The following is an 18,738-nucleotide window of genomic DNA, read 5'->3' as shown; positions in this document are numbered from 1 at the left end:
GGAAGAACTCTAACACACTGTTGAAAGGGTCTGTAAATCCGCATCTATTATGGAAAATGATATCAATTCCTTAAGACTAGAAATAGAACTAGCATGTGATCCAGGGCTCTGATTGGCTATACACCCAAGAAAACACAGTGTTTCCAAGCGTTATCTACATCCCCATAATAGGCAAGAAACAGACTCAACCAACATGTTCATGAGCAGAAAACTGAAAATGGAGATGGTTCAGTCATTAAGAACATTTGCTGCTCTTCCAGAGGTCCCAAGTTTGGGTACTACAACCTAGACTGAAAGGTTCCCAGTTGCTTGTAACTTCAATTCCAGGAGATAAACACTCTTCTGGATTCTTCAGGCACATATACTTCACATACACACATCCCCACACCCACACCTTCCCCCCCCACACAGCATCAACTCAGACAAAGACAGAGCATATACACATACAAGTAAACACACACACACACACACACACACACACACACACACACACGAATAAAGAAATCTTTAAAAAATAAAAGTCTTTCATTTGTAACATGATTGAGATTAGAAGACTTTGTATTAAGTGAAGTATAGACAGACAGACACACGAATCAAACATCGTGTGTTTCTGTTTGTGTATGGAAGCTTAATATCTGATTGCATAGAACTTAAGAGTATAGTTGTGGCTGTCCAAGACTGGAAAGGTGTTGAAGAGTGGAAGAGACAAGTTAGATGTAGTTGGATAAGAGGAATAAATTCTAAAGTTTTTTTTGCCACAATATCTAGCAACAAAATAATTCTAATAGATAACAACTAATTGAGCATTTCAAAGTAGTCTCTTCTCTTTGGCTATCAGACTAGTGAAACAACACAGCCTAAGAAATTATACTGCTTACCCCATCCCCAGGAATCTCCTGCCTGAAGAAGAAATGAATGAAGCCCTAACAGTAGCCAGAGGGGAAAGTTGTCTTCTAGAGGAAGACTACAACTTGTCAGATGACCTTACAAGGTTGGTTACCTTGGAGTTGAGACAATGACGGGCAAGTGACCTCACCTAGACTTAGTCATACATACTTCTTGCCTTGGATTAAAAGCATCACTCTAGGACCCTGAGGTTGGACTTGGACCAGTAGGAGGCACCAGATCTCCTTGTCCCTTTTCCCAATGTAGCCTTACTTAATAAATCTTTTTCTGCTTCTTGCCTTTAATTTAGCTCTTGAAATAGGCTTAGGAGGAAAAGTGGAAGAACTGACCCTGATGTGTTGGGACAGAGGTTGTAACCCACACGTTCAGTTACACTGACTCTGATCTTCTGTTCTCTGGAGTCCACCCTAGTTTTTGCAATTTCCTCTGTCCCCTTGGCTTTTCTTCTCTCCCAAATGTTATTCCTTTAATGTGAGAGAGGGAGAGGAAGTCTTACTTTTGCCTTTCTTCATCCCTCTCATCATCCAGCTATCATCTCGAAACATCTGTAAGTGACCCAACAGGAACTTCATTTAGTCCCCCACATGTATCATTTGCAATATAATAAAATATTTAAAAGTACACGTTCAAAGAATCAAAAAGACCTATGCTTAAACTCTGGCAAGTTTCTTAGCCTTTCCAAACCCATTTCTTCTATATGATGAACAGAATAATCAGTTCTTCCCTGTAGACCTTACAATGAACAATGGATGAAAGTCCTGAACCCAGCTCTGGCCTTTAATAAGTACTTGATAAGTGTCATTTATTAGCACCAACTTCCAAAATTGCATCTCTGGCCTTGAACTACTCCTTAAGATATAATAAACAAGAAAGGACTGGCATTCCAGCAAGCTCTTCCTCAGCACTTACCCTGTGAGTAATTATTTTGGTCAGAAAGAAGAGTCAATGATTAAAGTCATACATCCCAGTCCCACAGCCAAATCATCCCTGACACATAGCTGACAATCAGACATTGTTCAGAAGCACTTCAAATTCAAACTCTACCAAATTGCATTCTTCTCCATGTGGGTTCCTTTACTAGTTAATATTTGCCATTGATCTGGTCTTCTAGGTATGGAGAATTAGTTACCTGTGTCTTGTTTTGATCACCAGACACGTACTGAATTCAGACTCCTAAATGACTCTGACCCCCTCCCCCCGCCTCTCTACCAACAATGCTAACCATTCTAACCTAGCTGTTCTCTTACTTCAAGCATTGTAAGGGCTGACAGCATAGCCTGCTTGCCTGCCTGCCTCCAGACTTGCTCCCATGTAATAAACCCTCCACACTTTTCAAGAAAAATTTCCCTTCAGGCACAAGTGAAAATGTCATTCCCTACTCAGAAGATACAAATGGTTCCTAGTGCTTAGTAGACAAACTAAATAGTTTCGCCTATGATTCAAGCCTGCTTAAGAACCTAGCTCTTGAAATGGAATAGACAGTGCAGGTGGATGGGTTAGGGTTGAGGGTGGAGAGCATGGAACTGGATGGGAACAAGGAAGTAGGTGGAAATGGCAACACAACAGAGGGAGAGAAGATTGGAAGAAACAACTGGAATGAGGTAGGGGCATTTCTGGGATGAGCTAGAAATTAAGGGCAATGGAAACTCTCAGGAATCTATGAAGGTAACCCTAGCATTGGGGGATATGGAGCCCAAACCAGCCATGTCCCATAAGCAGGCAAGACTTCCAATTGAGAGATAAGGACATCAACCCAGCCACAAAACCTTTAACCTACAATTTGTTCTGTCTACAAGATGTACAGAGTAAAGATGGAGCAGAGATTTAGAGAGTGGCCAACCAGTGACTGGTCCAGATGAGACCCGCACCTTGAGAGGGAACCCACCCCTAACACTGCTAATGACACTCTGCTTTACTTGAAGACAAGAGCCTAGGATAACTGCCATCAGAGAGGTTTCATGCAGCAACTGATGGAAACAGGGGCAGAGGCCCACAACCAGACAGTAGGTGAAGTTTGAGGAATCCTGTGGAAGATGGGGGAGAAGGATTATAGGAGTCAGAGGGGTCAAGGACGCCACAAGAAAGCCTACAGAATCAACTAGTCTGGGCCCATTGGGCCCCACAGAGACTGAATCACCAAACAGATAGCATGTACGGGACATACCTAGGCCCTCTACACATAGGTAAAGATGTGTAGTTTGGTCTTCATGCAGGACTCCTACCTGTAGGAACAGAAGCTGACTCTGATGAAAAGGAAGGAAGGAAGGAAGGAAGGAAGGAAGGAAGGAAGGAAGGAAGGAAGGAAGGAAGGAAGGACCTAGCCCTTTCCGAGCTTTGTGCCTCCATTAGGTTAGATTGCTAAACTATCTCTACCAATTTCAATTTCATGTTCTATTGTGTTTGCCTATTTTTGTCCATGCTGGGCTCCCATCTGCCTACTCTTTTCCCATCAGTAAACTTATTCAGAATTGAGTCTGTCCATAGGAGTTAGGTTAAGTCATCTGGAGGACACCACACAGGAAAAGCTGCAGTGCACAAGTGATCTCCCCAGAGGCGGCCCACCATCCAGCTACGATAGACACACTCAGGAGAGACATGGCCACAAACCTTCTTCCCAGGGTTGCTTCTTGCTATTGATATACTTTCTCAGATTTGCCATTGCCACACTCCTCATTTATGTGGCTTGATGTGAGTAGACACTGGGAGACCCTCACTGCCTATACCTTTTTGTGGTTACTTCCTGGGTGAACTTTCATGAATTAATGTTGTTTAGATGGATTAATGACTTTATAGAATTCCTGATTTGATTAAAATAATTTTAGGAAGAAAGTTTAAGGAGATGGTGTAAGTTGTTCTGCCAGAAAGATGTAATAAAGTTTAGAGTCAAGAATAGAATGTGCTCCCTAGACTAGTAAGTAAAGGCTGCATAATAAAAAATACAATGAATTTTCCTGAATTACATTAAGACAAATAGTCTTGGGACAGATTTATGATGAAGGAAAATCATTCATTCTAGGTCAGATCCAAGGATGAATCCACAGGTATGAACTAGAAGGCCATGTGGAACTGTTACTTTGAACTTATGAGCTTATAGAATGAAACACTTGTTGTTTTGAACTTACTGTCCACGTCCTTCTGTAACTCCCCTTTGTATAACATTTTATCTGTGAAGTAATTTTGTCTTATACAGAGAACCGTTTGTCTAAAAAGCTATAAAAGGATGAGAGCAATAATAAAGGTTTGGGGCAGCCCTTTTCTGCTTCACCCGGTGTACATGTTTATGTCTGACTTTTTTGTTTTTTTGTTTTGTTTTCACCTCTTCTCTTCTTCTCTCCTCCCCTCCCTTCCCTTCCCTTCTCTTTACTGTTTTTTTCTTTTCTCTCTGGCTCACAAAGAGTTAAGGAACTCTGAGCCTCTTGCCTAGCCAGAGAGGGGCCCCTGAGTCAAAGAGAAAAGAACCCAAGTAACTGAGTTTCTTTTCTTAATTCCATGCTGCCATCAGTGGGAGTTAAGCAGCCAGAAGTCATCAGCTTTTGGTCCCAGAGTAGCAAGAGAGAGTTAAATTGTCAAAAGTCATGAGCTTTTGGTCCCAGTCACTGAGGTACGACACTATACCTCCCTGCCTGCCTCAGTTACCTGGATGTTGGATGACCTTTGGCAGTCACCCAGACTTTGGCTCTCTTTTCCCAGATAGAACCCACTTCTTGCGTCCTTGGAGCCCCCAGTGTATCTTTTTCCACTCTTTCCAGAAAAACAACAAAATAAAAAATAGAACACGACAGATGATGCCTGTAGATACATAAGCGTGTCTACACTCCCAAAGTGTAGAACACCTTTGACTAACATGGCCATGACTTACTAATTTTGTTGTCGTTTGTTTGCTTGCTTGTTTGTTCCATAACTTTCAGGCTGGCTTTGAGCTCCCTATGTAGCCGAGGATTACCTGAACTTCCTCCTGCCTCCTAAGTGTTGAGATTTTAATGCTCAATGTAGCATTATATGGTAGTGCTTGTATTTGAACACTCTACCAATTACGCTGCAATCTTAGCCCCTCCTTATTCATTCTTACACACCCTTTGTCATTTACAGAGTAGCAACTAAAGAAAATATTACCTGTTTTCATGTGCCTAAACCAAATATAGAAATATAAGAAATTTTACTCATAGCCATACCTTCCTCTGAGACTCCTCTGACCTAATGAATAAACAAGCTTGCTTTGAAAAGTGAAGCTTGGGCTGGCTTTGCAGAGAAAGTTACAGTAATAGAATGGAAAAGAAGAAACATTTCCCCAAATACCCTCACCATACTTTGCCAATATTTGGCCTCTAGAGCCAAGATAAGGAATCTGGGAATCATGAGCAAAGACAAATGTTGTATTACACAAAGCATTTGCTGTTGCCAGCCACACTGGACTGATGTCACGGTTCTCACTGACTCTGAGCACACAGCACTTTGACTTTACCTGGAGATGGGTATACGTTGAGATCATGCTGTTACCTGTTTAAGTTATTCTGTATTGTGTAAACCAGTGCTTTGGGGGGCTGTGCCGTGCCCTGAGGGATTACACTGTACAAGGAGCATTTGACTCGATCTTCTAAACTAATTCTGTATCTACTGGTGCCTGTGAGCAGCAGTTGTTGTTCAGCACAGCTCACGAGGCCCAGACTGGTAAACAACTAAAGGCTGACGTACTGCTACCAAAGCAGAGTAGGCGCATATGAGCACAAGGACATTATTAAAATCATACTAGCCAAAAGCAGGCTTGAAAACTTAACACACCTGACATGGCAAATGTAACACACCCAGAGCCCATCCACCCACAGGACAGTTACCACAAGAATGGCAAGGACAGCCATCTGACTGCCCACTGCATAGGCATGGTCATGATGTCAGCATGGTCCCTATTGTTGGCACAGCTTATTCACATTGCTGTCTGTCTGTCTGTCTATCTGTCTGTCCATTTATCATTCCTGGTGCTGCCCTATATTTCTATGACCTCCATGATCCCACACCCTCCTTCTGTAGCTCAACTCAGTCCTGTAGCAGGACTTGAACTTGTGCAGACCTCCAGGAGACCTCTAGGGGGGCTCATTATCCTGTTTCTACAAAAATGTTCTTACTATTCCTAGCAGTCTTTTGCCTCTATCACCAATAACGCCTTTCGAAATCTGTGAATGCTGTCGCTGTAACAGCTGTTGCTGCTGTTCACCCCATCCCCAAGACTTTTAACCCTTTTATAACCATGCTGTAATATTCACATATACAAATGTGTAGATGTGTTTGCTGTGTGATCTGGGAGTTAATACTAGTATTTAAGATTTAAACAAAAGAACTTACAACCAGCAGGCCATGATGGAAATTCAGGAGCCCTTGGCAAATTACAGCCAACAAAACCAATGTGTCTTGTGAATCTGATATTCAGTAAATTCTGACATTGCAGAAAGCTGCTATCCATATATATTCTGACATAGTACACTAACAGGAGTACAATGATTCATTTACGGGCTGAGAGAATAATAAACTTAAACATTAGAAATGAATACAAGATCCTGCCCTCTAAGAAGCTGTTGAGAGACGATGGCAGTCAGAACTGGAGCAAAAGGTCAGTGTCTTGAAAATACTTGTCTTCCAAGAGCAAGGACCTTCCATCCCCAGCACCTGTGTAAAGGTACATTATGACGGCATGTGTTTACAGTCCCAGGACTGAAAGGCAGAGACAGGAGGATCCCTCGGGCTCATTAACCAACAGTCTAGTCAACTTGGCGATCTCCAAGCCAATGAAAGACTCTGTCTCAAAAAGAGGAGGATGGTAGATTTGAAGATGACTCTGAGCTGAGGCTGTCATCTGGCTTTCTCATTCACAGGCATATCCCCCACCCCACCCATATACACACATATGTGTGCTCATGTATACACACACACACACACACACACACACACACACACACGTTAAACACACATTTAAAAGGTTTGTGGTTGTTGTTCATGTTGTTTTGTTTTGTTTTGGGGCCAAGCCTTTTTGAAATCAGATTTCCACTATACTACAAATATCATTTCTCTTTGCTGTTTCCCAATCTTATGTTCTTAGACCTACAGTTAAAATGAAGATGGAGGAATGAGGGAAAGGATTGGAAGAGCTGAAGGGGCTTGCAACCCCATAAGAACAACAATGCCAACCAATCAGAACTTCCAGGGACTAAACCACTACCCAAAGACTATACATGGACTGACCCATGGTTCTAACTGCATATGTAGCAGACAATGGCCTTGCTGGGCACCAATGGAAGGAGAACCCCTTGGTCCTGCCAAGGTTGGACCCCCAGTGTAGGGGACTGTCAGCGCAGGGGAGTAAAGAGGGGTGAATGGGGAGGGGAAGACCCTTATAGAAGAAAGGGAGGGGGAGGGGATGGGGGCTTGTGGACAGGAAACCAGGAAAAGGAATAACATTTGAAGTGTAAATAAAGAAATATCCAATAAAAAATGATGATCCCAGAAATGCGGTTGGAAGTCCTGGCTCTCTGTTGATGTATCTGTCTGATCTTGGGCACCAATCTGTTTCACATAGCAAGACAGAGGAGGTGAGAATTTACTACCCCATGTAAGGCTTCCACTGAGGACCACACACTTTGAACTTAGAGAACTTTGACTTAGAAGATATATGTATACAGAATTGCCTTATAATAATAAATTCCATAAAACTAGAAGTCCTTGAATAGAGAACTGGACTGAAGCTCTTTTTTTTTTTTAAGCTGTGACTTGATTTCCATAACTCAGCTATAAAGCAGAACCTCCACAGATTGAGAAATACAAAAAGGACAAAGCAACCAAGAGGCAACAGGGGACTAAAGATCCCCCCTCCTCCACCACCACCACAGCAGCAATAAAAGCAATGATTGAAAGGTCTACAAAGCTGTCTAGAAAGGAGGCTATGAAAGCTTTCAAAAATCCCACTCTCTCTAATGGTAGAGAATTACAACTGTGAGATTTTAAAAGCTCCTGAAACCTACCAGTTTGTAATTTGTCACTTCTCTGCTGCTACCCTAGTGTGATTAGCAGTTTTAAAAATATAAGACGATGTACTATGTTCTTAGCAAGAACGTGGAGCTAGCCAAAAGCTGGCGTAAATGGCCTCTTATTACCCCTCCCCACTAGCCTAAAAGGAAGGGTTGTGAGTGGCTGCAGCAGGGATGTAAGGAATGAAAGCAGAAGGAATCCCTCATGATGACTATCATTTACCAGTAAATAATTATAGACTAGGTTTCTGTCTCGTGCATTTTCTTGCTCAACAGCACTACTGTTCTGATCGAAGCACCACTATCATCTACATTTTATACTTTGAGGGATTTACTAAAGGTCAAAGAAAAGTAATTCACTTGAAATTATTAAAAATTAAATTATGGGGGCTGGAGAGATGCCTCAGCAGTTAAAAGCACTGACTGCTCTTCCAGAGGTCCTGAGTTCAAATCCCAGCAACCACATGGTGGCTCACAACCATCTGTAAAGAGATCTGATGCCCTGCATCTGTAAAGATGTCTGAAGACAGCTACAGTGTACTTATATATAATAAATGAATAAATCTTTTAAAAAATGAAATCATTACAAAATGGTGGTATAACCATGGGACATTAAGCTCCCAAAGAACCCTTATAAACAACCCCTACTGGAGGCTATGATGGTTTATCTATGCTCGGCCCAGGGACTGGCACTATTAGAGGGTGTAGCCTAGTTGAAGTAGGTGCGTCACTGTGGGTGTGGGCTTTAAGACCCTACTCCTAGCTGCCTAGAAGCCAGTATTCTGCTAGCAGCTTTCAGATAAAGATGCAGACCTCTCAGCTCCTCCTGCACCATGCCTGCTAGATGCTGCCATGCTCCCACCTTGATGATGATGGACTGAACCTCTGAACCTGTAAGCCAGCCCCAATTAAATGTTGTCTATCAAAATTGCCTTGGTCATAGTATCTGTTGACAGCAGGAAAACCCTAACTAAGACAGAGGCTATGCAGAAGGTTTCAAGGAACACTAGGACAAGGGATTGAGGAACCCATAATCAGGAGGGAAACTAATAAGTGTGTCACATGTTTCTGCTATGAAGCACAAAGGATTGGGGTTGGAGACTCCTACAATGTCTGCACTGAAAAGGAAAGGAAACCTATGTACAACCTTCTTCAGCATTTTTGTTGTTACTTTCATTGTATTTATAATTGAATTATAATTCCTAACCACTTGGAGCATTGCAGAAGTTTTTAAGAGTTGTATTTGGTAGATGAAGCTACTCATCTCTTGCAGACAGTAAGCAGACAAATAAAAGGGGTGAGAGGCTGTATATTCCCAAAGACCTATTCCTGTGATTTACTTCTTCTAGCTACTTTTCATCTCCCTAATATTCCAGAACCTTCCAAAATAGCAACACTAGGGCCTTGCTGTTAAGACTACTTCCTGCTCTTCCAGAGGACGGGAGTCCAACTCCCAGAACTCAAGTGGAACAGCTTACAACTCCTTGTAACTCTAGCCCCTGGGCAACTGATGCCTTTTTGTGGCCTCTGTGGGAACCCATATACAAGTGTCATGTCTACACACACACACACACACACACACACACACACACACACACACACAAATAAAATAGTCAGCATCACTAGCTGAAGATCCAGTTCCCTAACACATGAGCTTTTGGAGAGCCCCAAACACTTGACGTTCAAACCATAGAACAAGGTTTAATAGCTAAGACCTAGCTATCAGAGGTAGACTCCCAGGACTTGGTACCTGAGAGCTGTGTGACCCCAGGACATTTAGGTAAAACAAGACTCTATCTACTAAACAGATCTTAAATGAAGTGGTCTATGAAAATTCCTTATTTGACCTAATATATGCTAAATGAATCCCAGTTTCTTCCATAATGACATGTGATATAGAGACAGATTTTTGTTACAACATGGTCCTCTTTTGTACTATAGCCCACCAACAGGGCAGCAGGAATTCTGTCTGTTTGGACTTGGCCACAGAGAAATGAACTGATAAATATCAGGGATAGCTTAGCAAGGAAAACATCAGGTAATCCAATTCTAAGGAATTCAATATAAACTAGTTTAAGATTCAAAGAGAATAAAAGGTAATAGTTTTGTGAACACTCTTCTCTTCCTCTATCAATTTTCTCCTTCCTTCCTCTCTCACTAGAAAACAGCAGCCACCTTTACTGCATGAACAAAGAACGATGATTCTTAAAAGCCACTCTCCCCCAAGTTGTGAACTAATTCCGATTTCTCACCATCCCCTTCATGAGTTGGCACAAGTCAAAGGTTTCAACATCAGACCTGCACACACCCCCTCTTCATTTATAGTCCTATATTAAGACCCATCATCTCTCCTCTATTCAGTCCTGTCTGTCCCCTTCAATCCTATCTTCTGAGCCTCTGAGAGTGATGCCACATTACCTCCCCCACACGGTTAGAAGATAGACATTTTCTCTAATAATCACAAAGAAAGATGCTCCCTTCTCTGGTAATCAGAACAGGAGAGGAACAAGATGACATGTTCTTGAGAGACTGAAAGAACAAAGGGAACAAATGGGATCGAGTGCAGGGAGGATAAGGAGAAGCTGATAATCTGTGGGCAGACAAACAAGTTGGCCCAGCCTTTCCTGAGGACAGTTTGGTAATAGTTATTAAATTTAATAGTGCACATTTTTCAACATAACATCTGTACTCCATTACCAACTCTCCTAAAGAAACACTTGTACAGCTACTTAAGGAAGCACACAGACTGAAGGAAGAAGTGTGCAGTTATGCCGTCTATAATACGAGAACATTGGGGCAACAGAAACACCAATCAACGGGCAATGAAATCACATGCAGCGGCTTAACCCGACAAGGCAGATCTCCTCACAGCATGAGAAAGGAGGTGGCCTGATGTAAAAACAAAGTGAATAAAACCGAATGCAAAAGCTTCGTGTGGTATCACTCAATATTTTTTTTCTTTTAAAGATATACACAAGCAACAAGAATAGATGAGAAATAGTAAGGCGTTTTGTCAGGCCTGGCCACTGTTTGCAGGCTTCAGGGCAAGAAGAAGCTGAAATACTGCTATCTGACTTACAGATCACAGAACTGGTGAGGCTCTGTGTTAGAGAAGGCGTCCATGATGGAATCTGATGAATCAAACAACCAGCACATGCTCACAGCAATGGAGAAGCCTTATGAGGGTCCTCTTCAAAAATGTAGCTCGTAGGGTTCAGCAATTGCAAGCATGTTCTGGTCTCCCAGAGGACTCAAATTCAGTTGCCAGAGCCCACAACACCCTAAAGCTCCAAGGGATTCAATACCTCCATGAGCACCCCCACACACATAGCATTCACTCACACAGACATGTGTATATACATGTAAACAAATCCCTGTTAAATGCCGCACATGGGCCAATGGGATGACTCAGTGGGTGAGTTCACCCACCCAGAACCCAGATAACGGTGGAAGAAGAGAAACGACCCCACAAAGTTGCCTTCTGACCCTCATGTGCATATCACAACACAAAGGTCACTATTCACACACTGTAATAGCAAATAAATAAATTTTTACATAAATGTACAGAGTATAAGAATGGACAGCTTTTGTCCCAAGTTAGACCTCTGTTTACTGGATGGTCACATAGCAGGGCTTTACGGGAAACAGAAATAATGAAAACAACGAAGAGAGCTCAGATAGTGGGGTTTGTGCCGGTTACAAAAAAGGAGACTGCACATCTCAAAGACCCTAAAGTTTACAGCATCAATACTGAAGATGAATTTTATAAGATTACTCTCAATGGGAGGGAAAAGGCTCATATACGCTTCCATAAGGCAATATTACAAAATCATCTAGAATGTTCCAATTAGTAACTACAAAGATCTAACTTGCATTGGGTCAGGAAACGTGGCTGGAACTTAGGAAAAAATATATATAAGAAAATTTTATTTCCCATTCTTTTGTGTCTCCTTTACCAAAGCACATTGGCATACGTTCTGCATGATTTAAAATAAGTAAATAACAGGTTGAAAAATGGAAGGTGATTTTCTTTAACTACGATCCCTTGCTCTGAGTGAGAAGCTGCAGAGGGAAAGGAGAGGCCTCAAGAGAGGGGCCTCAGAGAGAATCGGAAGGCAGAAGGCGAGGATGTTTCACTTTCCTCCCAACAAGCTGGAGGATGTGGGAGGCAGCCACAGTGGAACCAAAATAGCCGATTCCAAGACCCACTGACAGACATCAGGCTGTTCCCCAGCCCAGAGGCAAAGCACTCGAGCAGCAGAGAGAACTCCCTGACCTCACGGCTGACAGGTCTCAACCTTACTTGTTTTCTGTGTCATCAGCTGTGAAGTTGATGAGAGAATCCAAGCCTTGGACCCTTGGAAGACAAGAGAGAACAAAGTCATCCTCAATTCTAGCCAGAAGTGTAATGGTAAATATACCAGAGATGCCACATGCTGCCCCTAAACTCCGTGAATTAAAGAGGGTGCTCTCCCTCCTCCCTCTCCCTTCACTCTCCTCCCTCCAAGCCATAGGAGGGAACCAATAACATACACTGTCGTGATATTAATGGGCACCAGGAGGACACCATGGCACATAGGACTGGGCTCATCTCTGGATCACTTTTATTCTGTGTTTGCATCGCCCTAGCCCAAGGTGGAAGGAAAGACGCGGGTAGTAAGTTCTGTATACCTGTGGGTCTGACTAAGGCTGTGTCTGTAGATATGGTCATCCCGCTTCTTTGAGAGTTGTTGAATGCAGAAAGAGTTTCCGATTCTGAAAAAAAAAAAGCTACTAAAGTAATAAGCTACTAAAAAGTAACAATCGCAGTATCAACAGGGCAGTGGGTGGTGAGAGTCAGGGCTAGTTTTATCAACATCTTTGTTCCAATTGATACATTTCTGGTTTTTCCTCAATAATTAAAGATTATTTTTAGAATTTAAAAAACAAAGATAGATAGATAGATAGATAGATAGATAGATAGATAGATAGATAGATAGATAGATAGATAAAGGAAAGAGAGAGAGGGAGGGAGAGAGAGAATAAAAGAAGGAAGGAAAGAAAGAAAGACAGACAGACAATAAATTGTAGCCAGGCAGTGGTGATACACTGGGAAGGCGGAGACACGCAGCTCTCTGAGTTTGAGGCCAACCTTGTCCACAGAGCAAGTTCCAGGACAGCCAGGGCTACAGAGAAACCCCATCTCAAAAACAAAAAACAATAACCAAGCATACTCTTGGTTTAAGATGACTACTTAAGGCTGGGGAGATCATTTAGGCAGTATAACATGCTTGCCATTCAAGCGTGAGGACCTGAGGTTGGACCCCCGACATCCATGGAAGAAGATGGTTATGATATCATGTGCCTGTAACTCCAACAGAGGAGGCAGAGACAGGCAGATCCCAGAGCGTGCTTCCTAGGGATTCCATTCCAGCTGATTCCATTCCAGCCGGAACTGTGAGCCCCAGGCTCAGACCCTGTGTCAGAAAGGTGCATAGTGACTGAGAAAGGCACTGAATTGGACCTCAACCTCTGGTCTCTGTATACATGCACACACACACACACACACACACACACACACACACACACACACACACACACACCACAGAGGATGATTGTTTTAAAAACCCAAAGGAACAACAAAAAACCCACAAAATGTGATTAATTAAGAACTCGAGAACTTTGATGACTATTCAGAGTATTACAGAATTAACCAATTCAATTTTAGAAGGCTGATTCAATTATCTAGACATTTTCAAGGCATTTGGATTGCCTGGAAAAGCAGTCAAACTACCTCACAATGACTTTCAGATAATCTTACTTAATAATCAGATGCATGTATGGTGGGAGCTATAACAAGCCCGCAAGCCCCAAGTTGGTCACCTAATATTACAAGATTCAGAAACAGGGAAAATTCAGAACAAAATAGAAAGAAATAATGTTAAGAAACAGGGATACAATGGAACTACTGCCAAGGAATATATTACATTCCTTTAAAATGTTTTATTACCATATATTAATTATACATAATAGGTTTATTACATTTTGATGCATATAATGCATTTTCATTATATTCATCCCATTATCTTGGCTTATGTCTTTCCCAACCTTGCTGATCCCTTCCTCTTCTCAATCTCTTTGTCTCTCTCTGTTTCTGTGTATGTGTTTTGTATGTATACATATGTCTGTGTCTGTGTGTGCACATGTGTGTATATGTGTATATTTCTGTGTCTGTGTAAGTATGTGTATGCATGTACACATGTATGCATGTGTGTACCTGTATATGTTTGTGTTTGTGTAAGTATGTGTGCACATATGTGTGTGTCTGTACCTGTATGTGGATTGTGCTTGTGTGTATATATGCATGCTCGTGTGTTTGAGTGTGTGTTGTGTATGTGTGTTTATGTCTCTGTGTGTGTGTATATATGTCTGTGTGTGTATGTGTGTGTATGTCTGTCTGTGTGTGTACGTGTGTTTACGTGTGTGCATGAGTGCCCCACTGAGTCAGTTAGAGTTGCTTACAGGAGCATAGGTGATGTGCTATTGACAGCAGCATGGGCAGCTTACAAGTGGCTGCACTACTAAAGAACGTCTTTCCTCAGCAACCATGAGTTGGAAAGAAGTGGGAATCATGAAACCCCTCCTGTTACAAATTTTAGGGCACTAATTAGCCATTTCACTTCAACAAATCTCAAACACTCAGAGAATAGTAAGTTCCTGAGAGAATAGGTCCAACGCTGACTAGAGTTTAACCTAGAATAACCTTCACCACACAGATTCTGCAAGACTCCTGAGAGGTCAAGTAGAGAACCCAAAATGCTGACTTTTCAAAAACATAAAGGAAAAGAAATGCACACACATGAGTGCACGTGCAGGTCACTGGGTTGCCCACTGTAGAAGAATCCTGTTTCAAGGAAACCACACCATGTCTGACCAGAAGGGAAAGAATGGACAATCCTCACCTGCAGTGATGGCAGACCCTTTTGTGAAGATCTCTGTGGTTGAAAAACTTGTGGTTTTTTGTGAGAAGGAGCCAGGCATTGTTGAGGGGTACATGGTTACTGCTGTACCCACTGCAGTGGTAGCCAGCGTCTGGGGCTGGGCCGTGGTTGTGGGATCAGGTGTGGTCATGACTGTTGTCGGAAGCGGCTCTGGGGTAGTGGTCAAGTAAGGGGTGGTGGTTGGCCGGGTGGTTGGCTGGGTGGTTGGCCGGGTGGTTAGCCGGGTGGTTGTTGTAGGTCTTTTGGTTGTTGTGGCTGTAACCAACAGAAGATGCATCTGTCACCGAGTAGATATGAGGGATAGGAAGCACCACAAAGAAATCCGAGATCATTTCCTTTCCATTTTTTCTGTTGGCCCCTCTTGGCCCATTGACCTGAACTGCTTACTCCACCTGGGTTTCTTGCCTTCATTTCTGTCCTTTCTGGTCTATTTGTCAGAATCTGGCTACAGAAATCTTAAAAAAAATCACAAAGCTAATTATGCCCAGACGCTGCTTAAAACTCAACTGCCATCTCCTTGTTTAGCAGATAAAACAAACAAACAAACAAAAAACCTACCCCTGCTCATCTGCCCCTCTGTCTTTCCAATCATGCACTGCTGGAAGAGAACGTTCTCCCTTTTGTCAGTCAATTGTTCTTTCTGTATTTCTTACACTGCGCCATGACCTTCCAGCTGCAATAAATTCTGCACTTGCTGGACCTCATCCGTACTCCTACTGCTGGTCCTCTTCAGTAGGCTAGCCCTCACTTAAGTCTCAGATTGCAGCTAAAGGGAGCTCTCTTCTGTGCAGTAACAAGTTGCCCCAATTCTAGATTTCACCACGGCATCTATTATATTTTTGTAACCACGCATTTCTTTGTTTGTTTAATGTCTGGCTCTCCTGCCAAACTGTCAGGACCACAAGGAACGCCTGCAGGAAAGAAAAGTTTACTGAAGTTAACTTAGTCCAACTTCTCGTTCCTCTTCTTTGATATCACAGAGTCGCTGTGAGAGTAATGTGTGTGAATGTGCATGGGGCTCACTAATTAAAAGCATCTAGTTCCAACTCTGGAACACTTGAGGGCCATCCTGGCAGCCTAAGGACACAGCCATCCAGACTGAGCCTTCCAAGGCATCACTGTGTCAGCCCAGGACTCAAGAATCCCACAGGAGATCCTGATGCAGAGGCAAAGCCCAATCCAATCTAAAAATCTCTGGCTAGACATGTGTATGTGCCTATTGGTCACATACTTCAGCCATAAGCTCCATGTGTTCTGTTCTTGCAGCCCCAGTCTTTAGGAGTCCCTTCACACCCCAAATTTTATCCAAAACACTGGATAGAAATGGGGGGAAAAGGGGTGTGAGAGATACCTGAGGTGGTACCCAGTGCCATGCCTCCTCCCTCTGCCAGGAATCAAAAAATGTTTGCTTGTATTCAGTCTGCACAGTTAATTTTTTCTTAGTATTTGGAAATCAAATAATATGCAAAAAAAGGAAGGAAAGAGGGAAAGGAGTGAGGGAAGGAGAGGAGAGAGAGGGAGGGAGAGGGAGAAAGAAAGAGAGAAAGAAAAAGAGAAAGAGAAGAAAGAAGGAAGGAAATGAGGGAGGGAGGGAGGGAGGGAGGGAGGGAGGGAGGGAGGGAGGGAGGGAGGGAGGGAGGGAGGGAGGGAGAGAAATCATTATGGCTCACATAAAAATCGAGAGGCCCAAAAGCACGGAGCCAAATTTCTGCAAAGCGGGGTAAAGCCCCCAGATAAATAGTCCCTTCCATCTTCAGTCTTGCTCTTCATTTGTTAGCTGGAATCCCTCCTTCATTTCTGTGGCTGTTCTGGCTATAATTAATATGCGGGTTTCCCTAACTACACTAGGTGCCTCACCATTTGAGAGGCAGCCTTTCCACCCGTTACTCGAATAAGCATGGCTTCATCACCAGAACCCACTGAATGGATGTTACCTCTTTCTAACCATTGAGCCCCGCTCTTTCCTCACCTCTCCTCAGCTCCAGGCGCACTGTCTTCTTGACATCATTGAACCAGCCAGGCACCTCTATACGGCAGCAGTACACCCCACTGTCATCTTGATTGGTGTTTGAGATGGTCAAGGACACATCACCTAACCGGATACTCCCCCAAAGTGTGTATTTTCCTGACTTCCTGGAGATGGTCCTTGTTCCGTCTGTACGAAGAAGCTCTCCATTGCACTTCGAACCGGGACATGAACCTCTGCCCCAGCACATGCTGTTGCGGCTCTGGGACCAGGATGAGTACTGACAAGGTAAAGTCACCGACTGGCCCAAAAACCCTATTATTGTATCCTCAGAGGCAGCTGGTGCTACGGGAGAAAGTGAGAACGCTGTTACACAGACAAAAATTCTTCAAATATGCTCCACCATTTGTGTACACATAGAGGGAGAGTACAGGAAGACGAGGGAACATTCCTAGCTCCTTTAGCACAAATGCTTGCCTGTGCTGTTGAACTCCTAAGTCTCCAAGCCTCCATCCCAAATTAGAGGTGGTCCAAAACTTCTAAATGTCTCTCCATAGTAAGATCTTTTTGCCAATTTAAACACTCCAATATTGAGTACCATTCTGTAAATCAGCTCCCAAATAGAGGCCAGACCCTGTGATCTAGGTCACATGTTTCACTAAAGCCACCCAAAACCTGTGCTACACACACATACACACACACACATACACACACACATACACACACACACACACACACACACACACACATACCACCACCACCACCACCACCACCATCATCATCAACAACAACAACATCGACAACAACATCTCACTGAGTAGATATTGTGTACTGCTAATTTGAATGTCTCAAATGGGTTGTCCAGCCCAGCCAGACATCTGACAGGAAAGACAGCTGTGGTAGTCGACTCCATTGTCCTACTCTCTATCCAGAAACAGAGATGGGAACTGCTCGCTCTGGATCATGTGATCACTTAGGTAACACAAAGTTAGGAGGAGTTTGTGGATTTGCTCTTCTTGACTCTCCTTTAAAATTTTAATAGTGTGTGTGTGTGTGTGTGTGTGTGTGTGTGTGTGTGTGTGTGTGTGTGTGTGTGTGTGTGATGTATACATGTTACAGTGAGTGGATGATGGTCAGGGGACATTAGTGAATTGGCTTGTTCCTTTCACCTTCGTGTCTGTACTGGGGTCTTCAGGCTTCAGCGTAGTGGCTCTCTACCTGCAGGTTGTGACTCCCAACAGACAGGAAGAAAATAAAGATGTTTACATTATGCTTCATAACGGTAGCAAAATTACAGTTATGAAGTAGCAATGAAATGATTATGGTTGGGTGTTACCACAACATGAGAGACTATATTAAAGGGTCATAGCGTTAGGGAGATTGAGAACCACTGCTCCAGAGCATGTATTTTTACCCACTGAGCCAGCTTGTTCACTTTAACTTACTCATTTCTTTTCAAGATTGTTTAATAATTTCACCGTGCATATAATAAATATTTGATGAGATCTATCTTCCATTCTTTCTCTTCCAGTTTCTCCCCCATTGCTCATAGCCTTGCACCTTTTATGTGCTCTCTTGTTTAAAAATATATGTCCACTTAGTGTTGCCAGTATGTGCATGCATGTAGGGCCATTACAGCCATCTACTAGCACATGGGCAGCCTCTCAGGGCCGCAGCCCTGAAAGAACCGAGTGTCCCTCTCCTAGCAGCCATCAGTTGAATTGCTAACAACCTCTTTCCTAGGGGTGGGACTTTAGGAGCGGTTCAACCATTTATGCTAGGGTTTTGTCTGGCGTATGCGTGTGTAGGTTTTATGCGTGTAGTTACAGTCTCTATCCAACTTACTCTCTTAAAAAAAAAACAGATTTATTTG

The 18,738-nt window shown here is 42.9% G+C and overlaps 1 protein-coding gene across 2 annotated transcripts in view; it reads right to left on the bottom strand.

Annotated features, from left to right (window-relative positions):
• Timd4 (T-cell immunoglobulin and mucin domain containing 4) overlaps positions 1 to 18,738 on the bottom strand; it is a 36,102-nt gene that overhangs the window by 14,408 nt on the left and 2,956 nt on the right. For both annotated transcript variants that reach the window (XM_039087155.2, XM_039087154.2), the window contains exons 2-5: positions 16,869 to 17,210; positions 14,861 to 15,154; positions 12,591 to 12,674; positions 12,223 to 12,276 (exon numbers count right to left, since the gene is read on the bottom strand). In XM_039087155.2, coding sequence (XP_038943083.1) covers positions 12,223 to 12,276; positions 12,591 to 12,674; positions 14,861 to 15,154; positions 16,869 to 17,210 — 774 coding nt within the window. The remainder of the gene's footprint in view (positions 1 to 12,222; positions 12,277 to 12,590; positions 12,675 to 14,860; positions 15,155 to 16,868; positions 17,211 to 18,738) is intronic.

Source organism: Rattus norvegicus, chromosome 10 (assembly GCF_036323735.1).
Source record: "Rattus norvegicus strain BN/NHsdMcwi chromosome 10, GRCr8, whole genome shotgun sequence".
Lineage (NCBI taxonomy): Eukaryota > Metazoa > Chordata > Mammalia > Rodentia > Muridae > Rattus > Rattus norvegicus.
The sequence above is the reverse complement of the archived record's forward strand: the minus strand, read 5'-3'. Positions and strand labels throughout refer to the sequence as shown.